We start from the raw sequence: 25,641 nt of genomic DNA, 5'->3' as shown, positions 1-25,641 counted from the left end.
AAAGACGCTTACTCCTTGGAAGGAAAGTTATGTCTAACCTAGATAGCATATTCAAAAGCAGAGACATTATTTTGCCAGCAGAGGTCCGTCTAGTTAAGGCTATGGTTTTTCCAGTGGTCGTGTATGGATGTGAGAGTTGGACTGTGAAGAAGGCTGAGCGCCGAAGAATTGATGCTTTTGAATTGTGGTGTTGGAGAAGACTCTTGAGAGTCCCTTGGACTGCAAGGAGATCCAACCAGTCCATTCTAAAGGAGATCAGCCCTGGGATTTCTTTGGAAGGAATGATGCTAAAGCTGAAACTCCAGTACTTTGGCCACCTCATGCGAAGAGTTGATTCATTGAAAAAGACTCTGATGCTGGGAGGGATTAGGGGCAGGAGGAGAAGGGGACGACAGAGGATGAGATGGCTGGATGGCATCACTGACTTGATGGACGTGAGTTTGAGTGAACTCCGGGAGTTGGTGATGGACAGAGACGCCTGGCGTGCTGAGATTCATGGGGTCACAAAGAGTCGGACATGACTGAGTGACTGAACTGAACTGAACTGAACTGAAGAAATTAATGAGAATGAGCAACCTATACCCCCAAATCTACAAAGGCTATTCAGACTGTGTTCAAAAGAGTGGCTTCTTATCTAGTAACAGTTACGGGATCCTGGCAAGTTAACTTCCTAAAGCTTCAATTCCTTATTATTTGAAGATAATAAGATCAGCTACTTCCACAATGAAAATTACGTGCCAGGCATTGTCTTATGGGCTTTGTGTGTACACATTTATTTCTCTCCTGTAACAGGCCTATAATGTAGGCTATGTAATCTTCCCATTTTACAGATGAAGAAATAGGAGCATAGAGAAGTCATGTCACGAGTTATACACGGCAGCAACTGTAGCTCAAGTCCGCACTCATAACCACTAAGACTTAGGAGGCCTTGTGAAGACTTAGGAGGCCTTACACGTGTTATGAGGATTCAGCGAGATAATGAAGTAAAACATGCGGCATGTGTCTTCCATATGGGTGTACTCAACAATCAGAGCTATTATTTGTTTAAGAAACGAAGCAAACATGTGATTCAAGGAGCTTGAAGAAGAACAATAAAATAAATCTAAATCATGTAAGGAGAAGGAATTAGTAAAGGCAATAATAATTTATAAAGAAGCAAAAAAGCTAAATTAGAATGATAAGAAAAATCATACACAGTATTAATAAATAAAAGCATAATTTGATTCTCTGAAAATAAACAACTATACAAATTACTTACACATTTCCTCAGAAAAAAAATGTAGGCAAAATGCACAGTATCACTACTTTGCTAGCACAAACCTCGGATCATCTTCTAGGAAAATGCACAATTAAAAAAGATAAATCAAGCTGTGAAAAACCTAATAGAGCACTAAAAAGCTAAAAAACAGAAAATGCCAAAGTGTAAACCTCCCAAAGTCATCAGAACCAGATTTTATGGACAAGTTCTTATGACAATTCAATTCATTCAGCAATTTTTTTTTTAAAGAAATGGTTTGCTTTCCGTCAACCTTATTTGCATTTTCTGTTAGAGAATCTATGGAAGAAGAGCTTAAGATGTCCCTACCGACTGGCTGCAGTGTGGTCCTAGGAGGTGGGCTGGCTCCTCCTCAGCAGGGAGTCGCGAAATACAGCAGAGGGCACCTGAAGCTGCAGCACAGCTTGTGCTTCTGGTTCAGGAGCCATAAATTCGGGAGCTGAAACAGTCAGCTCACCCTGAAGTTCCTCCGTGGTCACAACTTTTGCAACTGCAGCTTACTCCTCCTGTGCCATCTCTTCAAGGTCTCGGTACAAGTAGAGGAGGTGTGACCTTTGGCGGGTGCTGATGGGAGATGAGGCCATGCATGTGCAGACCTTCCTAAGCCGCATCCAATACAGCAGAGCCATTGAGTGAACGCCCTTGCCCATGTGCTGCATGGCAACATCCACAGGGCACAGGGTCTGCTTTATCCACAGCAACGTTGGGCAGGTTAAATCAGACAGCCCTGGAATCAGTAACCACCAGAATCTGCAATTTGCAGAAGGCTGTCTGGATCTGCTTAGTGAAGATTCCAGGAGAGAAGCAGCCAGCAATAGGAGTGGTTCCCCGTGGCTGCAACAAACTTCAGCACAGCCTGCTGGCCAGTCATCCTGGAGGATATGACATGACCTCAGCAGGACTTTCAAAGGCAGCAATGGCATGGGCTGCCAGCAGAAGCTTCTCCCAGGTTCTCCTCAAATTGGAAGTCAAGGTTGGTGCCACCTAAGTGGGTTCCTCCTGCAAGAAATTTGAAGACATTCTCCTTCTTCATTTATAGGACATGAAGGGCTCTGGACACTGTGAAAGTTTCCCATTAAGTTAGGACAGCAACCTAGAAAAACGCTGTGGACCCCTTTCTGAGTAGTACGGAAAGGACAGCAAACAGTCTAATTGCTGTGTCCTAGGCAATGTTGTTTGGAGAAGGAAATGAGAACCCACTCCAGAGTTCTTGCCTGGAGAATCCCAGGGACGTTGGAGCCTGATGGGCTGCCATCTATGGGGTTGCACAGAGTCGGACACGACTGAAGCGACTTAGCAGCAGCAGCAGCAGGCAATGTTGTTGGGCTTCCCAGGTGGAGTTAGTGGTAAAGAACCTGCCTGCCAATGCAGGAAATGCAGGAGACACGGGTTTGATTCCTGGGTCAGGAAGATCCCCTGGAGAAGGACATAGCAACCCACTCCAGTATTCTTGCCTGGAGAATTTCATGGACAGAGGAGCCTGGCAGGCTACAGTCCATAGGGTCTCAAAGAGCCGGACAGGGCTGAAGCGACTTAGCATGCATGCAGGCAGGCACTGTTGTCACTGGGTTTTTGGAAATGAACAAGAAAAACCCCCTGCTTTCCATGGAGGCATGATGGAACACTGAAAATTCTCATACTAGTTAAACTCTTTGAAGTACAGAGAAAGATGGAAAGCTTCCCAATGCACTTTATGAAGATAGTATGTATGTGTTAGTCGTGGACTATAGCCCACCAGGCTCCTCTGGCTGTGGAATTTCCCAGGCAGGAATACAGGGTTGCCATTTCCTTCTCCAGGGGATCTTTCCAACCCAGGGATTGAACATGCATTTCTTGGATCTCCTGCATTGGCAGGTGGATTCTTTACCACTGCGCCCCCTGGGAAGCTGAGGATAGCATAACCCTGACCAAAACCTGAAAAAGAAAGCACAAAAAAACGAAACATTAAGAATTTGCTGGTGGATGTGGTAATGTGGGTAATGTATTAACACAACCATTTTCCCGTATGGAAAGAGAATTCGGCCTTTCCATTAACTTTGTAGTTCTGTTTCCCTGAACGCTAGATGAAGGTGAAATATCAACTGGGTGCAACTGGCAAAGTGTGTGGATGGGGAGGACTACCAATGAACTATAAATTCCTCCTGGGGACATCACAGCCTTGGGGTCCCCTGAATGCAGGGGACTTGGAAACTCCCCCAGGGATCTCTTCCAAGAGATATTGGCTTCTATGGGGTACAAAGCCTTTAAGCCACTCTTATCCTATCCCCTCCCCTTGGGAATCTTGCTTCTTCACATCTGAGCCATCTCATATGGAGGGCTAAAGGAACAACTACTGGATGACAGCTCCCACTGAGAACAGTGACTAACGCTGCCCTCCTGCAAATTATGTCCATCTTCTACCCTTCAGAGAAGTCAGGTAGTAAGTGTGACCTAGTATAGGCTTGTGAGTCTGAATGTTTAGTTGAGCCTACATTTAGCTGGACGTTTGAGCCTAGGAAAACCTCCCAGTGTGCATTACAAATTAAAAATTCAAAAAAAGGAATAGCAAATTGGCCAGCAATGTATTAAAATGGTAATGTAGTACGACCAAATAGAATTCACTCAAGGACTGTAAGAATGATTCAACATTTGGTAATCTATTGAAATAATTTATCACATGAATAAAAGATAAAAAATAAAACTCGCGATCTGGACAGGAACTTAAAAAACACACTGGATAAAACTGAGTGATCATTTCTTTTTTTTCTTTTTCTATGATTTCATTTCTTTAAATTTACTTATTTTTAATTGAAAAAATAATTGCTTTACAATATTGTGTTGGTTTCTGCCAGATATCAGCATGAATCAGCCACAGGTATACACATATCCCTTCCTTCTTGAACCTCCCTCCCACCTTCCACCTTATCCCACCCCTCCGGGTTGTCACAGAGCCCTGGTTTGAGTTCCCTGAGTCATACAGCAAATTCCCACTGGCTGTCTATTTTACATATGGTAGTGTATATGCTTCCATGCTTCTCTGTCCATTGGTCCCACCCTCTGCTTTCCACCCCCATGTCCACAAGTTTTTTCTCTATGTCTGTATCTCCATTGCTACCCTACAAATAGGTTCATTTGTACCATCTTTCTAGATTCCATATTTATGTGTTAAAATATGATATTTGCTTTTCTCTTTCTGACTTACCTTACCATTTAAAATAGGCTCTAGGGTCATGCATCTCATTAGCACTGACTCAAATGCATTCCCAAGTGATCATTTCTAATAAAAACTTATAAGCTAGAAATTAAAATTCTTTATGAAGAAATCAATAGCTAACATAATATTTAAATAAAAAACACTGAAAGCATTACCAGTAAAGTGAATGCCCACAAGGCTTGCTATAATCACAATGGCATTTCCTTAATCCTAGCTATAAAATAATGACAAAAAGAAATCAGACACAGTATTCTAAAGGAATTAATTACAGCAGCAGAGGTCAGCAAATGAGCTCATTACTCATTTATTTTTAAATAAATTTTTATTAGGACAAAGCCACAACTGTTAATATAAATGTGTAATGTCTCTAACTATTTTCCTGCTATAGCAACAGAGTTGAAGAGCTGGGATAGAGACCAGATGGCTTACAAAGTTTGAAATATTTACTTCCTGGATATTTAAGAAAAATTTGCTATCCCTGGACAAAAGGATTATTATTTTCAAATGAAAACATCTATTAAGGAATAAAAACAAGAGAATCCATTGAAAAACATTCAAACTAAGAGGAGGATTTGGTAGTTGGTGGGTGCAAGATACGGAGAAGGTGATGGCACCCCACTCCAGTACTCTTGCCTGGAAAATCCCATGGACGGAGGAGCCTGGTGGGCTGCAATCCATGGGGTCGCTAAGAGTCGGACACGACTGAGCGACTTCACTTTCACTTTTCACTTTCCTGCATTGGAGAAGGAAATGGCAACCCGCTCCAGTGTTCTTGCCTGGAGAATCCCAGGGACAGGGGAGCCTGGTGGGCTGCCGTCTATGGGGTCGCACAGAGTCGGATACGACTGAAGCGACTTAGCAGGGTGCAAGATAAAGATACAAACGTTAATCGTTTTTCTCTTGTGTTGGATTGCATCATTTGGCCTAGGTCCTCCCTACTTTCCATATCTACTCTCTTTGTCAGTAACTGCAACCTGTCCTCTCACTATGGACAAGGTGTCCTGCTTTGCTCACTGATCAGCCATATGACTTGATTTGGCACTGGCATGTAGGTAGAAGTGATGCAAACAGAGGCTTAGAAGAAACTAAGCGTCGGGCTTATTGCTACACATCTTCCACTGCTATGAGGAGGACAACCCATGGGGTTATCCCAATAGTCTCAGGCGTGTGAAAGCTGGGCCCAAGCTAGATTAACCTACTACTGCAAACCTGCAGATGTATAAGTGAGCCCAAAGATCAGCAGAGCTGTTCAGGCAAGCTCACAGGAACCCTGTAAATGTAGGTGAAATTAATGATTATTTTTGCATGCCACTAAGGTGGTATGGTCTTTTGTTACATACAAAAAGCTGATTATTATACATATATATTAACAATAACCAGTTAGAAAACATAACCCTGTACCCAACAGCTATTAAAATAGTAAACACTTCATCTCTTTCTTTACCCTTTTATACCCAGCTACCTATTCAACATGGCCCCTGGATGCTTAATAGGCATCTCAAACTAAACACATCCAAAACAAAATTCATCCCACCTCAACTCCTCTCACTCTATACCTCTTTCTTCTGCAGTCTTCCTTATGTCAGTCCTTAATGACTCTTCTTCTCTCTCATCATTTAGCCAGCGATCAGCACAATCCATTGGCTCTATTTTAAAAATACATCCATGTTCTGATATATCTACCACTATTAATATCACTTTGGTCAATAGCAGCCTTGCAGACCCAACTCTAAAGGGCAACTGAGCCTTCCACTCTTGGTCCCAGCTATTCTCCAGGCAGCAGTTATTCTTCATGGCCTAAAATATAGGTCAAATCATGTCATTCCTCTGCTCAAAGCTCTCCAATAGTGCCAACTTTATTTCTAGTAAAGTCTCAAGTCCTCCTTGCTGCCAGTCAAGCTCTTTGTGACTTGCCTTCTGGTCCTCTCTCTGAGCCCATTTCCATTTTTTTCTTCAGTCGTTCTGCTAGAGAAACACCAGCCTACATGCTGTTCCTCCGGCATGGGAGACACACGCTATCCTCAGGACCTTCAAACTTCCTATTCTCTCTGCCTTAAAATGTTCTCCTAGATATCTCCCTGACTCACTCACCCACTTTCTCTGGGCCTCTACTCTAATCACTGTATCAGAGATTTGATACGAAATCATTCTCCACCTCAAAGAACATAGCTCCCTATGCAGACATAGAGAATGGACTTGTGGGCACAGGGCGGGAAGGAGAGGAAGGGGTGAATTGAGAGCACAGTACTGACGTACGTACACTCCCATGTGTAAAACAGGTAGCCAGCGGGGAGCAGCTGCAGAGCACAGGGGGCTCAGCTTGGCGCTCCGTGATGACCGACAGGGCTGGGATGGGTGGAGGCAGGGGCGAGGCCCAAGAGGGAGGCGATGTATGCATACATACTGATCCGTGCTGTTGTATAGCAGAAACTAACACAACACAGTAAATCAATTATATTCCAATTTAAAAAATGTAAAAACCTAGCTCTCACCCTCTACCACTCATTGTTTCCTCACCTGCTTTTGATGTTCAAGGTACTTAAGACCACCTGACTATTACCAAGCTGTTCATTTGTTTGTTGTCTTTCTCTGCCTTCTAGAGTGTAGGCTTCCCAAAATCATGCACTTTGTTTTGCTCACTGCTTTATCCCTAAGGCCTACAACAATGTCCAGGATATAAAAAGTTTTCAATAAATTATCTCCACCACTAAGCCACGTGAGAAGCCCATAAATAGGTAAACCTAGGAATAAACTTCATAAGACTCTGCAAGAAAGACCTGTATGAAAAAAGAACTGTAAAATTGAATTGAGGGAAATAAAAAAGGTTTGACTATATAGAGAGACATATCATCATCCTGGGTGGAGAAATTCAATATTTTAAAGACAGCAATTTTTCCCAAATTCAATTTATATTGAACACAGTCTCATAAAATTCTAACATGATTTTTTGGAGGAAACTTATGAAAAGGATTCTAAAACCTTCTAGAGTTATAAATGTCTGAATAAAGCCTTTGACTTCGTGGATCACAAGAAAGTGTAGAAAATTCTTGAAGAGATGGGAATACCAGACTAACTTACCTGCCTCCTGAGAAATCTGTACACAGATCAAGCAGCAACAGTTAGAAAAGGACATGGAATAACAGACTGGTTCAAAATTGGGAAAAGAGTACATCAAGGCTGCATATTGTCACCCTGTTTATTTAACTTATAATAAGAGTTTATCATGTGAAATGCTAGGCTGGATGAATCACAAGCTGGAATCAAGATTGCCGGGAGAAATATCAATAACCTCAGATATGCAGATGACACCACCCGTATGGCAGAAAGCGAAGAGGAACTAAAGAGCCTCTTGATGAGGGTGAAAGAGGAAAGTGAAAAAGTTGGCTTAGAACTCAACATTCAAAAAGCTGAGATCGTGGCATCTGGTCCAGTCACTTCATGGCAAATCAATGGGGAAAAAATGCAAACAGTGACAGACTTAATTTTCTTGGGTTCTAAAATTACTGAGGATGGTGACTGCAGCCATGACATTAAAAGATGCTTGCTCCTTGGAAGAAAAGCTGTGATGAACCTAGACAGTGTATTAAAAAGCAGAGATCCCTTTTCTCTTAAAGGTCCATATATATAGTAAAGCTATGGTTTTTCCAGCAGTCATGTATGGATGTGGGAGTTGGACCATAAAGAAGGCTGAGCACCAAAGAATTGATGCTTTCAAACTGTGGTGCTGGAGAAGACTCTTGAGAGTCCTTTGGATAACAAGGTGATCAAACCAGTCAATCTTAAAGGAAATCAGTCCTGAATATTCATTGGAAGGACCGATGCTGAAGCTCTAATTCTTTTGCCACCTGATGTGAAGAGCTGACTCACTGGAAAAGACCCTGATGCTGGGAATGATTGAGGGCAGGAGGAGAAGGAGATAAGACAGTGGGTGAGATGGCCGGATGGCACATCAGCTCAATGGACATGAGTCTGAGCAAACTCTGGGAGATAGTGAAGGACGGGGAAGCCTGGGATGCTGAAGTTTATGGGGTCGCAAAGAGTTCGACATGACCAAGCAACTGAACAACAGCAACAAAGGCACTTTTGAAAGTGACAAGTAATAAGATGCAGGCAGATACACTCAGCCGTATATTTAGGTATAGAAGAGCCACAGAAACTCAAGATCATGGTACAATAGCACCAGTATAAGTAGACCAGTCACTAGGACAAATCAAGGAGTCCAGAAATACAGCTAAGCAGATAAATGCAGCTCAAGTTGACAGCTGTGTGGCTAAGGTGACGCTCAGCCTCTCTGAACTTCAAATTCCACATCTATAAAACGGGGCTAATAAGGATTGTCTAGAGGCCTGTCAGATAACATACGTAAAGTGCTTAGCATGTTACCCTGTACACATTAAGCAAATTCAACAAATTCTAGTGCCTTCCGCAGTAGGATCCAGAACAGGAGCTCTTATCCTTTCTTAATTAGATGGACACTAATAAACTGGCAGAGCAAAGGGGTCCCACAGTCTCTAATTAACATAGGGACAGGTTTCAGGTACTGATGGGCTAGGTGGATGGGAGGATGTAAAAACTTCATTGATAAAGATAGCTTGGGAGACTTCCCTGGTGGTTCAGTGGCTAAGACTCCAAGCTCCTAATGCAGGGGCCCTGAATTCAACCCCTGCACGCCACAGCTAAGAGACCCCACATGCTGCAACCAAAGATCCTGCATGCCACAACCAAGACCTGGCGCAGCCAAATAAATAAAAACAGAAGGTAGCCTGGATTGTTAGTCACCATCAGTGAGGAGGAGGAGAAGCAGGGAGGGGAAGGGGGAGAGGATGCTGGTCTTGGAGCTCTGGAAACCACATGGGAGCCAGTCTGGGAGCAGTAGCTTCTGTGTCCAGGGGACCCAGAATTTCCTTAGGAGGGATGGGTGGGAGGAAAGGGGTGCTGGGCACCCAGCTAGAAATCACCTCCTTGGGGGAGAAGCCTCCAGAGGCACCACAGCGCATCCAGTGGGATTTGCCCCATCACACTTGACCAGGAAATACCAACCTAGAAATAACTATCTGATTAAGAAATTAGTGCTTGAGGAGTGTCATAACTAGTTATCTCTTGGTTGTTTACAGAAAAAGGTGGAATGGGTTTTACTTAGAAACTGAGTGCCTTTGTGGGGTGTGGGGGGCAGTGTACCAGTTTGCACTGTGGCTTCCTAGAACAAATAACCATTTTGTTTTATTCCCAGAGAAATAATCCATGACACATGGGTTTTTAATCACAGAATAAAAATGTCAAACTTTATCTTTAGAACAAAATAAATGTTTGAGTATAGTCTTTTGTCATTTATTGTAAAATATATTATCTAGGCTACATCTTGGTGAACATCTTACTCTCCAACCTTCTTGATAAAGTAGGTGAGTAATGAATTTCTGAGCTTGGTGCATTTCCTCTGTAAGAGATCATTTGCATATTTACATTTTCATACTGAAAGAAATCCTAGAAGCTAAACTACAAAAGTTGTAGACTTTGCGTAGATAAACATCTGCTGTTTACTGGTGTTTTGAATCACAAAGCTACCATTTAAATATTATTAATTCTTTTCTTCTTTATAACTGAGTGGGTGGGGATATGGGAAAGAATTGTAAAGAACAGTCACCTCTCTCTCTCTGTCTGTTTCATCCTCTACAGAGCTGAAGTTTCCACACCCGACATGCCTTCCTCGTGTAGTTCAATGAGAATTGAAAGGGAGAAGATTTAACAGTACTTCAAATTTCTCAAGAGACTACTGAACAGGAGGGTTTGTTTTGTTCATTGATAAAATCACTCTTCAAAGTCTTTCCTGGCTCAGGTTTTGAAAATGTTATATTCACTCTTTCTTGTTACTGATCCATGGAGAATATGCATTGGTCATTTCATAAATAATATAAATGCTAAGTTTTAACAAGATGGAATATATTCATCATTCATTCATTTAACCAGTAATTCCTGAGCACTTAACATAGGCTGCACCCTGGAAATACAAAGATGAGCAAGACTCAGTCATCATATCGGCTCTCGTGGAACTTACAGTCCACCAGGAGGAATAGACCCTAAGACAGAATCGTACACATTGCAAGGGTTACTGTAGTCAGGGAGGGCTTCTTGGAGGAGGGGGCTTTTGAGCTGAAACCTGAAGGATGAGAATGGGCCATACATGGAAGAGCTGAAGAAGAATATTCTGGGCAGAGCTTAGCAAGGCAATGGCCTGGAGACTGGATACAGAAAGAACCAATGTGACTGGAGGGTGGTAGGTGAGGTAGGTGGTAGGTGAGAGTAGCAGAGCATGAGCAGAGTCTGTATCAGATCAGACCAAATCTCCAAATGTAAACATGGCTTGTTCCTGAAGAAGTATTCCAGATGGAACACTCCTGTCCTTCCATGAGGTAGGCCTAGGTAATCTACCCAGGCTCCTATGCAGGTGAGCATGGGCAGTACTGATGCTTGGAAAGACAAGATGACCTGCCCAAGAAGCACCAGTGTCCACGGATCCCCTTTCCCCGGCACCAGCTCTTAGAGGGCAGGGGGAGGGTGGGTGACCCAAGGCTCACTTGCTGGTCAGGCCAGGATTAGGCCCAGGGGAAGAAAAGAAGGTAAGTTCACCCACTTCTTTTGACTTCATTATGTAAAGCTCTTCCCAGTAAACCAGGCCCTACCTGAGACTCCTTGGTGGGTCATGGCTATACCAAGAGAAGACGCTTTGCTCATGGGACCACCAAGTTCACTCCATAGACAGCAGTAGGAAGTCCTACGCTTGGGCCTTCTTCATTTCAGGGAATCTGGCTGCCAAAGATTCCAAGGCCCCCAGTCCCTTTCTGTCTGTATGGAGGGCTGACCTGAATAAGCAGGATAATGGGAGAAGAGACACAGGGCCACCAGCTTCTAACTGTACCCTTCTCAGCAGCGGGAGACAGCCAGCGGTGTCTTCTGAAAATAAGGAATGCCGTATGTCAATTAGGCCAGGGGTAGGCAACTTTTTTTCTGTAAAGGATCAGAGGGTCAATATTTTAGACATCACAGGCTACATACATTCTCTGTCATGAATTCTTCTTTTCTTTTATCTATTAATTATAATTTTTACTGGGGTATAGTTGCTTTACAATTTTGTGTTACTTTCTGCTGTACCACGAAGTGAGTCAGCTATATGTTTACATATTAATATACCCCTTCCCTCTTGGCCCTCCCTCCCAGCTTCCCATCCTGCAACCACCACCCCACCCCTCTAGGTCATTACAGAGCACTGAGTTGAGTTCCCTGCTCTATACAACAGCTTCCCACAGCTATCTGTTCTACACATGGCAGTGGACATACATCATTCCCAATCTTCCAATTTATTCCCTGCCCAACCTTTTGCCCACACATCCAATCCCTACATCTGCATCTCTATTCCCGCCCTGCAAATAGTTTCATCTGTACCGTTTTAACAAACCTTCGAAAGGATTCAAAACTATTCTTAGCTTGCAGAGCTTACACTGAATCTGGCCAAATAGTTGTTGAGTCCTAAACTAGACTGCATTGTCCTGTCAAATTCAACCTAAAGCTACTTAGTCTACATTATCTGCTGCATAAATATTTCTCTTAATCTTTATAAGAATCCTCTGAGATAGGCTTTATATATGACAACCCCATCCCCAGTTCATTCTGTTTTATGGTCAAGAGATGGAAGCTTGGAGAGGTCAAGACACCCACCCAAGGCCATGTGTTTAACAAATGGTAGAAGTAAGATCTGAATCCAGGCAGTCTGTTTTCAGGGTTCCTGGTCTTAATCATGACACTATACAATCCCCTCAGTAACTGACTTTGGACGAGTCCATTTTTCTTTCTGGGTTCACCCCCATCTGTGCAATAAGTGAAGACTTCCTTAGTGTGAGAGGTATACCTGATGCTATGGCAAATGCTTCCCATGGTTCATACACACAGCATTAAATAATGTTGATTCAAGCAGTGAGATGACTGGCCTTTCAAGTCTCTTAAAACTTCCAATGATGTCAGGGAAAACGGTTCAATCTGACTCTCACATATCTTTAACATCTCTCCAGCATGTGCTAGTTTCCATTTATATTAAGAGCTTCCCATTTTTACTGAGTTTCAAGGTTCAGGGTCTTCAGTAGGCAGTGAAACCTAGCATGAATTTAGGACCACTCTTCTATTCTTATCATTACTTTCTCTTGTTTCACAGTTTCGTTTTTATGATTATTTTCTGTTTATGTAAAGTATTAGTGTTGCTATTGTTGCAATTCTCTTATTCTTTCCTTCATGGTTATAAGATTGCTGCTGAAGCTCCTGCCATCACATCCATGCCCAAACAGATAAGGGGAGGTTTCAGCTACTCTTTTCTCCTTCTACCAAGAAAGCAAAAGAATTATACAGACATCACATTGAACAGAACATGTCACATGGTGGCCGGCAGCAGCAAGAGAGCCTTAAAAAGTGAATGTTTGGCTGGGCACTTGCCACCCTGAACTAATCAGGGTCCTACCTTCAGGGAAAGGGAATAGACACCAGGCTTGGTAATAAAAGTGTTTACCATAGGCTGCTGCTAAGTCACTTCAGTCGTGTCTGACTCTGTGTGACCCCATAGACGGCAGCCCATCAGGCACCCCCGTCCCTGGGATTCTCCAGGCAAGAACACTGGATTGGGTTGCCATTTCCTTCTCCAATGCATGAAAGTGAAAAGTGAAAGGGAAGACACTCGGTCGTGTCCGACTCTTCGCTACCCCATGGGCTGCAGCCTACCAGGCTCCTCCGTCCATGGGATTTGCCAGGCAAGAGTACTGGAGTGGGGTGCCATTTCCTTCTCCATACATAGGCTAGGGGGCTAGGGGGCCTTTGAACCTTCTTCTTCATGCCTGCAGAGCATAGGCTTGGAAGTCAGAGAGGTGGGGGGATTTGAGGAATTAAGCAGAAAGCCAATTTCTTTTTATATTGTTTGCCACCAAGATACTCCTTTTCTCTAGTGCAGCCACACACCAATGATCCGTCGTCACCCCTAAGACACAACGTGCACTGAGAAAAGCAAAAATGTCACACGCTCTTACAGCAGGAGGAAGAGTGGTGAGAAACGTATGGACTTGTGCCCGTTGGCCACTATGGCACAAATGCCCAGCAAAGTGCCTTTTCAGTCTCTGTTGTGTAGAAGATGCGTTTTCTTAAGTGCACACACCTCCAAATATGTACCCTGGAAACTAGATCTAAAAACCTTATAAAATCTCAGTTTATGTTCACCTTCCTTACTATTTCGAAAACTTTTCATATTAGTGATTTGACCCCAAAACATTTCGTAATGGCTCATTGTTCCCCAGGCACTTTCCTAGTACTGAGGATACAGGGGTGAGCTAGATCCCCAAGCGGCACATATCCTGATGGAAAAGGCGGACAAACACACACACACACGCACACACAGGGCAGCAGGAGAGTCAAAATATGAAGGTCTGGACCTGGAACTCAGACTTCTGGGTTTAAAGACAAAATTTGTTGCTTTCTGGCTGTGTACTTTTGGGCAAATTTGGTTTTGGGCAAATTGCCTCTCTGTGCCTAGTTTTCCCATCTATAAAATAAAATAATGAGGATAATTATACTACGTACTTCTTAAGGATACAGTTAAGACTGCTTTTTGGCTCATAGCGATAAGAACAGCTTTGCCAAAAAATCAAGAAGGTAAGCTGCAGTCAGTGTTTTAAAAGATTTAAAAAGGAGATGACAAATTAGCACGAACCTCATTTGATGGTTGTATGCATTACATGGCTTAATTTCCATAAAGTGCTTAGAATTGTGGCTAGTATGTACTACTGCTGCTGCTAAGTCACTTCAGTCGTGTCCGACTCTGTGTGACCCCATAGACGGCAGCCCACGAGGCTCCCCTGTCCCTGGGATTCTCCAGGCAAGAACACTGGAGTGGGTTGCCATTTCCTTCTCCAATGCATGAAAATGAAAAGTGAAAGTGAAGTCACTCAGTCGTGTCCGACCCTCAGTGACCCCATGGACTGAAGCCTTCCAGGCTCCTCCGTCCATGGGATTTTCCAGGCATGAGTACTGGAGTGGGGTGCCATTGCCTTCTCTGAGTATGTACTAAGTACTCAATAAATGTTAACTATTATCTTATTTTGAGCACAGAGTTTTTAACTGGATGTTGCACAGTGCTATGGAAGTTCCTTAAAGATGCCAAGGAATCCTCCGGGCCAGTTTTAACAGGCGTTGCTGCCGCATTCCTATGCCTTAGTTGAAGATTTCTTCCTTCAGTCACTTGTTCAAAGATGCATTTTATTTGTGTGAGGTAGAGAATCTGGCCCCAAGCATGGAAGACAAGGTTAAGATTGGGGAGCAGAATATAGTTAGACTGAAGTAGCAATGATGCAATGATGTGACTGAGCTTGCAAAACCCTGATGACATGGCAACTCTCCTGTGCTATTTCTCATCTTCCCCACCCCCCCTCCCTTCGTTAGAATACTGATGACTGGCTCTTATATCAGCATTTCCAATAAAGGAAAAAGGGGGAAATACAGACCTGGGCTTCATGGAAAGTATTTTCACTCTCACAACCAGAACCTTAAAAAAAATTATCGTTTTAAGATCTTTAGCTTTTCCTACAGCATCGTGGTACCAAACTTTTTGAAAAGCATCATTTCTGAGGAATGATACTTCCTGGGACAAGGTAGCATAGTCTTCGCCAAGTGACTCAGTTTGAGATATATGTATACATACACAATTTTTTTTTTCAATGTCAAGTGACCCAAACTTACAGAGAAAAAGTGGGCATTGGTATCAGTTTGATGTCAGGGTTTTCCCATGTTTGTAGCTTTAAATACAACGTGATCTGAAGGCATTTGAAGTCATTTGAGGACTAAGCTCCAGCTCTGTGTCAAGATGCTCCTGGCTGTGGTCCTTGCCTCTGCCCTGTTCCTCTGCTCTTCAGCCAGCCAGGGGTGTTTCACCTTGACAGGGATCAGGAATGCTGTGTACCTCATCGACAACCTGCAGGTAAGATGCAGAGGCGGGGCACCAGTGGGAAAGGCAGCGATTGAAAATTTAAGTGAAATATACAAGGATGAAAAACACGCCACTCTTCACGAGTTCTTATTTCTCTACTTTCTAGAAAGACACGTCTTCAAAATGCAGCTGCAGCACCAATGTAAGTAGATGCTCTTAAGAACTTTTCAGACTGATTTTAATATTCACATTTGGGATCTTCACATCTGAAATTTCTCTTTTGCAGGCGACTGATTGTTTGTGTCTGCCCATTTCCTCTGTAAGTATAGTAAAAGTGAATTATCTTGATCTTGTTTTTTCTTAAGCTTTTAAGTCAAAATTGTTCTATTTGATGTATTTTAAGTAAGAAAGTGTGACTTCATTACAATCATTACAGATTAGTAACAATTTTGAAAACCTTTCAAAATCTTGAAATTCTATACTGTATACATTTCTTTGCGTTTAGTCTCCTTGAGAAGTCTGAACACTTTTCAATAAAAAGAATCTTGAATGTGTTTTGAGATTAGTGGCCATGTACACAAACTGGGACTGAGAATGGAATAAATGATGTAGCTCATAGCGCATTATTTTCTAATGCATTTGCTGGTAACTCCAGGGTTGCAAAACAATGTAGATAAGTCGACAGCCCTTTGTCCTTCCTCTGGCCTCAGCTATCCATATGCTCTGTCCTCTCCCTCTGTCTGTCCCTCCCTGCTTCTCTCCTTCCCTCCCTGTCCTTCCCTTTAGCTGATTTATAGTGGCTATTGCAAGGTTTGAAGGCTGCCCTCCGGAAGGATAGGGCATCTGAGATTGCGGGTGGAGGGGAAATAAAAGGGGTTTCCGGGGAGGAAACCTTCTGGGGAGGAACCACACATTCATGGCCTAGCCCATCCCCTGGGTTTGTAATCCAGTTTTAGCTACTGCGGAAACAATGGTGGTGGTGGTTTCATTGCTATGTCGTGTCCAACACTTGTGATCCCGTGAATGCAAGGCTCCCTTGTCCACGGGATTCTCCAGGCAAGAATACTGGAGTGGGTTGCCATTTCCCTGTCCAGGGGATCTTCCCAACCCAGGGATTGAACTCGCATCTCTTGGATTGGCAGGCGGATTCTTTACCACTGAGCCACCTGGGAAGCCCAAGATTACATTGGTTTAATTACATAGATTACATTGGTTAAATTAAAATCACCTCTAAAAGCATTCTCTTTGTGATTCCTACTCAAAGCTGCCTCTGGGTGTTTCTTTTCCTAACTCCCTGTTATTTACCAGGGCGACTGCTCCACAGCATGCTTCCAAGAGGGTTTGTCACAGATGAGCAGCTCCACAGTGAACACAAGATTCCACCTGATTGTCAATCAGCTGAAGAAAATAGTCGTAACCCTCAAGAGCAACAAGTGTGGAGTAAGTGTGTTTTTATCTGTGATGTGCTCTGGTTAGTTATTCCTGTGAGAATGTCAATGCCAACTCCACCTGAATGGGAAAGGGTAATAAGGTTGGAACTGGTAGTTCAGAGTTGATTAGAGACATCTAAGAAACTTATTCAGAACAAGAGAATTAATGTGAGCTCTGCCTGGATGCCACGGAATCCCAGAGTCAGACACGGCTGAGCAACTGAACTGAACGAAACTGCCCACATGGCTCATCGTTCCATCTCATTTTAAAAAACACTCACCTCTCTGTTGGCTTTTACTTCTCTCCATCTCTTGAATAATGAAAGAATCTAGCCACATTGTAATTAGAAGCTAAATCTTGAGAATCGGGGCTATAGCCCATACCATTCTAAATTATCCTTGAGATTCAGTTAGCTGAGTAGACGATGTGACCTGTGAGTTACAGGTTTTCTTTCCACTGAACTGGGAGGTGTTTAAAGGCAGACACATCCATATCCAGGTGGAAGCTTGTCACGTGCCCTGAATGCCTGTGTATATATATACCCTAGACCCTGGAGGAAAGGGCAGCGGGTAAACTATTGCATTACTATTGCTACGAGGGCCCCTCCTCACTCAGTTACTGGATTGCAGAGGCTTCTGCCATCAGCAGCATGCAGTTCTAAGTGCTTCATTTATACTGTTTCAGTGAATACCTACCTTAATGACAACTGTCAGACTTATACCCTATGCTGTGAAGGAGGAAACTGACGCTCAGTGAGGTTAACTGATTTGCCCAAGGCTACATGTTTAACAAATGGCAGCATTGAGATTTGAACTCTGGTCTATGAAACAGCCAAATCCTCTTCTTAGTCATTGTGCTATAAAACAACCTTGGAAGGACAACCGAACATGAAATAACAAAATTTTAAGCCTCAAAGTATCTCAAGAAGACATCCTCCAATAAGATTTAGGACCCCTTGATAAGGGTGTGTGTGTGTGTGTGTGTGTGTGTGTGTGTGTGGCAAGCAGGCACCTGAAATCCTACCACAAAGTCAAGCACCTGTGCTACCTACACAAAATGTTAGCCCTGGAGCCTCATTCATTTGCTCCTTACCTCAAGCCCCCTTACTGCCTGCACACCCTCCATTCCCAATGACCACCCTCTCCTGCTCACCAGGTTCTAGGCAGGGCAGTTTCTGGGGTTGCTGGGCTCCAGACTGTTTTAGTCACTCTGCCTTTGTCAACTTTTATCCCCACAGTCTTTTGCCTGTGAACAGCCATGCAACCGAACCACAACAGGCAATACGCTGACATTTCTGAAGGCTCTGCTGGAAAGTTTCCAGAATGACAGAATGAGAGGCAAAGCATGAAGCTGAAATGTTATTTATTCTATTTATTGAATTTAGAAAGCCTCCTCTTTAAGTTGTTGTAATTTAAAAAATCAAATAAGCCATGTTAAATCAAAATCAGCTGTAATAATTTGTTTAAAATTTTATGTCTTTATTTTGGAATAAATAGATATGGGAAAAAAGCTCAATCTGGTCTGCAGGTGCTTATTTGTTCCTTGATGCTCAGAACAAAGAAAGCTACTGCTGCTACTGCTAAGTCTGTTCAGTCGTGTCTGACTCTGTGCGACCCCAGAGACAGCAGCCCACCAGGCTTCCCCGTCCCTGGGACTCTCCAGGCAAGAACACTGGAGTGGGTTGCCATTTCCTTCTCCAATGCATGAAAGTGAAAAGTGAAAGGGAAGTCGCTCAGTCGTGTCTGACTCTTAGCGACCCCATGGACTGCAGCCTACCAGGCTCCTCCATCCATGGGATTTTCCAGGCAAGAGTACTGGAGTGGGATGCCATTGCCTTCTCTGAAAGAAAGGTACAAGCTCTGTCAATGAGCTGATGGGTCAAGTGAAAGTGAAAAGTGTTGATCGCTCAGTTGTGTCTAACTCTTTGTGACCCCATGGACTGTAGCCCACCAGGCTCCTCTGTCCATGGAACTCTTCAGGCAAGAATACTGGAGTGGGTAGCCATTCCCTTCTCCAAGGGATCTTCCTGACTCAGGGATTGAACCCAGGTCTCCTGCATTGCAGGCAAATTCTTTACTGTCTGAGCCACCAGGGAAGCCCCTGATGGATCAAATACTCCTGTAATAATTGTAAGGCTTATTCCCTGAACAAAAACTTGAAGCCTCATGAACCGTGTCTGGGATTGTTAGGAAGGGTACATGGGAGTGGGCAGACAGTCTGAGGGTGTTGTAGGGGAGGCCAAAGGCAGACCTGAGGTACCCTATCTATGGGTTCTGTTGGAGGGATGTCCAGGGCACTGCCAAGGCATTTGGGGTCCTGAAAAGCCAACTATGTATCTGAAATGGGAGAAGGCAGCACTTTGGTCAGGCCAGGAGATGAAGGACACACAAGAATGTGGGCATGTGTGTTTGTAAGAGAGGAAAGCCCTTGACCATTCTGAAGAAGCAGATGATCTGGGTCAGAGCAGAAAGCTGATAAACCCTGGGATCAATACAGTCATCCACTCCCTTGAAGGACCCTCAGTTAGCCCCCACTTCTGCCAGATGCAGTGCCAAGCTGGGGTGCAGAGCTTCATGGGGGTATACCGAAGGAATTTCTGAACTAGGTTGTCTGGCTGCCATGATATGACTGTAGCTATCTGTTAATTTTATGTGTCAGCTTGACCAGGCCTGGCATGCCCAGATATTTGACTAAACACTATTCTGAGTTTATGAGGGTGTTTCTGGATGAGGTAAGCACCTCAATTGGTAGATCGGATTAAGCGAATGCTCTCCTAGTGTGGGTGGGCCCCATCCAATCCACTGAGGGCCTGAAGAGAACAAAAAGGAAAGGTAAGAAGAACTTATACTCTGCCCGACAGCTTGAGCTGGGACGCTGGTCTCCTAATACTCAGACCAGGACTCACACCACCAGCTTCCCGGCTTCTCAGGCCTTTGACTTGGATTAGAACTACACCACCAGCTTCCTGGTCCTCTAGCCTGGAAAGTGCAGAGAGGGGAACTCCTCAGCCTCCATAATTGCATTAGCCAATTCCTTATAATAAAGCTATCTGTCTATCTGCCTGTCTATCTATCCATCCATCTACCTATCCACCAATCCTACTGGTTCTATTTCTCTAGGGAACTCTGACTATTAAACCATCCATCTCCTGCCTGCCAATGCAGGAGATGTTAAAAAAGTGAGGGTTCCATACCTGGGTCAGGAAGATCCCCTGGAGGAGGGCATGGCAACCCACTCCAGTATTCTTGCCTGGAGAATCCCATGGACAGAGGAGCCTGGCGGGCTATGGTCCATAGGGTTGCAAAGAGTCAGGCATGACTGAAGCGACTTAGCATGCACACACCTTAATACTCAACCTGCCCCCCCTCCCATATCAGTACTTCTGATTCTGGTCTCTATGCCACAGTGCTCACCACCTTCTAGGATGCTCTCTCATGTACTAATTCATTATGGTCACTGTTTACTGTCCTGAGGACAGAGAACTTTGTGTTGCTCACGTTTGTGTCCCGAATGCCTATCTTGGGCCTGTACTGCTCGTGCCCTGGAGGAGGTGCTCTATAAATATTGAGTGAATGGATGAAGGCCTTTAAGGTGAAAAGCAAAGTACAAAGTTGTATGTGGACAGGGAATGTGCCCACCTGTAGAAGGAACGGTACCCAGAGCATACTATACAAGCTCAGAAAGGTGAATTCCCTTCAAACATCCCCAGGAGGGCCAACAGCATGGGATTCACATGACCTGGCCGCTTGCAGGTGGTGGAGGGTGGGCAGCCAGCCAGCAGCCCTCCTGCTTGGCCTCCCTGGCTCTGTGACAGGCAGGAAGGAGGCAGGGCGAAGTGTCTTGGGGTTGGGGTGGTGTGGCAATCAGGATGGCTTTCTCCCCACTGCCTGAAGGCTCAGAGGCTTGGGAAGATCTTAGAGGAATCTACTCAGGGCAGTATTTTTCTAGGTACTGGCAAAAAATTAAAATGGTTTCTTTTTCCTATGAGTCTAGACCATCCTTCACTACTTCTGATGTCAATAACACCTAAAGCTCAGAGCAGCAAGAGCCAGGATTCCTCAAAGGGATTTGCTCAAAGGAATTTCCACCAGTTACAGTGTCAAGCAATATCCAACATGACCTGCACGACAAACAGGCCTTGGCCAGAGATGAGGTTCCCTAATGGTGTGGGCAGCGTGGTCCCCGTAGCCGTCCAGCATGGTTAGCGATGGGGTTGGCTTGGATTTCGCCCTCCACCTGCATCCAAGCCCCTCCCACACAGGGAAAGAGGAGGAGTTTTAGCACAGGGGGCCAAGTCAAGGGAGCTTTTTATTGTTAGCGAGTCCGTGGGAACATCCAATCACGGCTATGTTGGTCTTGGTTTTGACACAGACAAGCTTCTCAGTGATGAATTCAGTGCTGTGTTTGTCAAAGGGCAACAAGTTGGATCTCTAAATCCAGAGGCTTTCAGTTCACTGCTTTAAACCTGGTCCTCCCTCAGCACCAAATGCCATCAGGCATGTTGCAGGGGACACGTACCTCCATACAGATGACAGTTACAATCTGTCGACCCTGAGAAACGGAAAACTTCATGTGGCAGGGGTGGGGTACAGGCTTCCTCGGGATCTTCCACAACCATAGAATTTGGGCTCCAGCTATGACTGTTTTTACGCGCATCTCCCAGCAACTCCTCTATGATTTCCTCCCGGAGACTCAAAGGCTGACCCCTACTGGCCCCAGGGCTCTGCCTCTTGGCGCCCAGCTCCCAGCACTGGAGGCTGCCCTGCCGGCTGCACTGAGGGCCCGGTTCAGCTTTGGCTGCTGTGTGGGCTCCCCAGCTGGCCCGTGGAGTCCCACAGAAAAGGCGCCATGAAAAAGGCCTATCAAATAATATACTTACTATTATGTTTTAATATGACTCATGTAATATTAAGCCCTTACTCTCTATGGTCTTTATTGCAAAATTCAGACTTGAATTGAAGAAAGCAGGGAAAACCACTAGAACACTCATGTATGACCTAAATCAAATCCCTTATAATTAAACAGTGGAAGTGACAAATAGATCCAAGGGATTAGATCTGATAGACAGAGTGCCTGAAGAACTATGGATGAAGGTTTGTAACACTGTACAGAAGGCAGTGAACAAAACCATCCCCAAGAAGAAGAAATGCAAAAAGGCAAAACGGTTGTCTGAGGAGGCCTTACAAATAGCTGAGAAAAGAAGAGAAACAAAAGGCAAAGGAAAAAAGGAAAGATATATCCATCTGAATGGGAGAAGGCATTCTCCCATTCCACTCCAATACTCACTCCAATGGCAACCCACTCCAATACTGGGAGTTTCATGGAAACTGGAAAATTCCATGGATGGAGGAGCCTGGAGGCTATAGTTCATGGGGTTGCAAAGAGTTGGACACGACTGAGCGACTTCACTTTCTTTCTTTCTACAGTTCCTTTTGGAGAAGGAGATGGCAACCCACTCCAGTGTTCTTGCCTGGAGAATCCCATGGGCAGAGGGGCCTGATGGGCTATAGTCTTTGGGGTTGCAAAGAGTTGGACACGACTAAGCAACTACACACACACACACATCCATCTGAATGCAGAGTTCCAAAGAAGAGCAAGAAAAGATAAGAAAGCCTTCCGAAGTGATCAATGCAAAGTAATAGAGGAAAACAGAATGGGAAAGACTAGAGATCTCTTCAAGAAAATTAGATACCAAGGGAACATTTCATGCAAAGACAGGCACAATAAAGAACAGAAATGGTATGGACCTAACTGAAGTGGAAGATATTAAGAAGAGGTGGCAAGAATACACAGAAGAACTGTACAAACAAATATGCTCACGACCCAGATAACCACGATGGTGTGATTACTCACCTAGAGCCAGACATCCTGGAATGCGAAGTCAAGTGGGCCTTAGGAAGCATCACTACGAACAAAGCTAGTGGAGGTGATGGAATTCCAGTTGAGCTATTTCAAATCCTAAAAGATGATGGCGTAAAAGTGCTGCACTCAATATGGCAGCAAATTTGGAAAATTCAGCAGTGGGCACAGGACTGGAGAAGGTCAGTTTTCATTCCAATCCTAAAAAAAGGCAATGCCAAAGAATGTTCAAACTACTGCACTATTGCACTCATCTCATATGCTAGCAAAGTAATGCTCAAAATTCTCCAAGCCAGGCTTCACAATATGTGAACCAAGAACTTCCAGATGTTCAAATTGGATTTAGAAAAGCAGAGAAACCAGAGATCAAATTTCCAATATCCGTTGGATCACAGAAAAAAGCAAGAGAATTCCAGAAAAACATCTACTTCTGTTTTATTGACTATGACAAAGCCTTTGACTGTGTGGATCACAACAAACTGTGGAACATTCTTAAAGAGATGGGAATACCAGACCAACTTACCTCCCTCCTGAGAAATTTGTACACAGGTCAAGAAGCAACTGTTAGAACTGGACATAGAACAATGGACTGGTTCAAAATTGGGAAAGGAGTACTTCAAGACTGTATGTTGTCATTCTGCTTATTTAATTTATATGCAGAGCACATTATGTGAAATGCCAGGCTGGATGAATCACAAGCTGGAATCAAGATTGCTAGGAGAGAGATCAATAACTTCAGATATGCAGATGACACCACCCTTATAGTAGAAAGCAAAGAGAAACTAAAGAGCCTCGTGATGAGGGTGAAAGAGGAGAGTGAAAAAGCTGGCTTAAAACTCAATATTCAAAGAACTGAGATCATGGCATTTGGTCTCATCACTTCATGGCAAATAGATGGGGGAAAAACGGCAACAGTGATGGACTTTGTTTTCTTAGGCTCCAAAATCACAGTGGATGATGACTGAAGCCATGAAATTAAAAGACGCTTGCTTCTGGGAGGAAAATCTATGACAAATTTAGACAACATATTAAAAAGCAGAGACATTACTTTGCTCTAAAAGGTCCATATAGTCAAAGTCACGGTTTTTCCAGCAGTCATGTATGGATGTAAGAGTCGGACCATAAAGAAAGCTGAGAACCAAAGAATTAATGCTTTTGAACTGTGGTGTTGGAGGAGACTCTTGAGAGTCCCTTGGACTGCAAGGAGATCCAACCAGTCAATCCCAAAGGAAATTAGTCTTGAATATTCATTGGAAGGACTGATGCTGAAGCTGAAGCTCCAATACTTTGGCTGCCTGATGTGAAGAACTGACTCATTGGAAAAGACATTGATGCTGGGAGAGATTGAAGGCAGGAGGAGAAGGGGATGACAGAGGATGAGATGGTTGAATGATATCGTTAACTTGATGGACATGTGTTTGACCAAGCTCCGGGAGTTAGTGATGGACAGGGAAGCCTAGCATGCTGCAGTCCATGGAGTTGCAAAGAGTCCGACATGACTGAGCAACTGAACTGAACTGAACGGTATGGACTGGATTCCTGGTGGCTCAGATGGTAAAGAAGCCCAAGCAACATGGGAGACCTGGATTTGATCCCTGGGTTGACAAGATCCTCTGGAGAAGGGAACGGCAATCCATTCCAGTATTCTTGCCTTGGAGAATCCCCATGGACAGAGGAGCCTGGAGGGCAACAGTGAAGTCAGACAAGATGGAGCGACTAACACTTTCTTCCTTCTTTCTGTATGTGCTAAGCATGTATTATCTCATTTGTGTTACTCGCTCCATCACATCTGACTCTTTGTGACCTCATGGACTCTATACCCGCCAGGTTTCTCTGTCCATTAGGATTCTCTAGGCAAGAATAATGGAGTGAGTTGCCATTCCCTTCTCCAGGAAATGTTCCCAACCCAGGGATCGAACCTGGGTCTTCCACATTGCAGGCAGATTCTTTACATCTGAGCATTTAACCTCCTAGTAAACAGCAGGGGACAGGTATTATTATTTCTGTTTTGCAGATGAGGAAATCAAAGCTCAAAAAGGTTAAATGACCTTCCCAAGGTCCCATGGGTTCTGAGATTCAGAGTAATGATCCAGCCCCAGTTGTCTCTGATTCCAAATGCTTTGCTCTCTGCATTCTGCTCATTTCTTACACTGTGTAGATCAAGTTTCTATGTTGTGCTTCTTCTGATGACAGCCCAACAGTAACACAGATTCATGATAATATGGGTCTACATTCTATTATCCAAAAACCTGGGGGCCAGAGGGTTTTCAGAATTCAAACTGTTTAGCCTTTTAGAAAGAGACTATGCTGTTCACACGCCGTATATTACACAACATTCAAACAGAGCCTGGGGTAGGATGCTGTAATTAAACACATTAATATTCTGCAAAACACACAGAGCCATCACCAAGGCAGTCAGGCTTGGCAGACAAATGAGTCTCAATTAATCTTGGACTGTTTGGATTTCAGAAATGTGATAAGGGATTTGTGGGTGTTTCTTTAGCTCTGACCCCACTTACAGAAACTGGGGAACACTCTCTCAGGCTCCTCTCTGGGCTTTGCTGGGGCACCTCTAGGAGGGTCAGAGACCTCAGTAGCTCCCTGGATGGCCCACCACGAGGCATCCAGTTCACAGCAGCAGGGCCTCCGCCTCTGCTCGTCTCTCCATCCATCTGGGTTTTCTGAATGACTGGTCCCAGACACAGAGCTGTGTTGTGTTACACAATGAGGTTTACAGCCTGCAGCCTCGGAAGCCGCCCCCTCAGCAACACTCACCTCACACGGGGATCACAGCAAGGACACATGCTGGGAGCTGGGGATGGTTTCAAAACACAACCTAACGACACAATCAGATGCCAGAGAAGATGGCAGAGAGATAAGCTGCGGCCCACGGTCACAGCTTAGTCACCAGCAGAGCTTGGTGGTTTCCCTTGG

General features: G+C 44.2%; 1 protein-coding gene across 1 annotated transcript; it reads left to right on the top strand.

Moving 5' to 3' along the window:
• The first annotated feature begins 15,354 nt into the window (after positions 1–15,354).
• IL9 (interleukin 9) lies at positions 15,355–18,196 on the top strand. The gene is made up of 5 exons (XM_086413626.1): positions 15,355–15,468; positions 15,584–15,619; positions 15,704–15,736; positions 16,726–16,857; positions 18,086–18,196. Exons 1-5 carry the CDS (start codon positions 15,355–15,357, stop codon positions 18,194–18,196), a joined length of 426 nt encoding a protein of 141 aa, XP_086269752.1.
• Positions 18,197–25,641: the final 7,445 nt, after the last annotated feature.

This window comes from Bos grunniens, chromosome 7 (genome assembly GCF_055505025.1).
Source record: "Bos grunniens cultivar Pamir isolate PY7600 chromosome 7, Bosgru_T2T1.0, whole genome shotgun sequence".
Lineage (NCBI taxonomy): Eukaryota > Metazoa > Chordata > Mammalia > Artiodactyla > Bovidae > Bos > Bos grunniens.
This window is presented reverse-complemented; position numbering and strand designations above follow the sequence as displayed.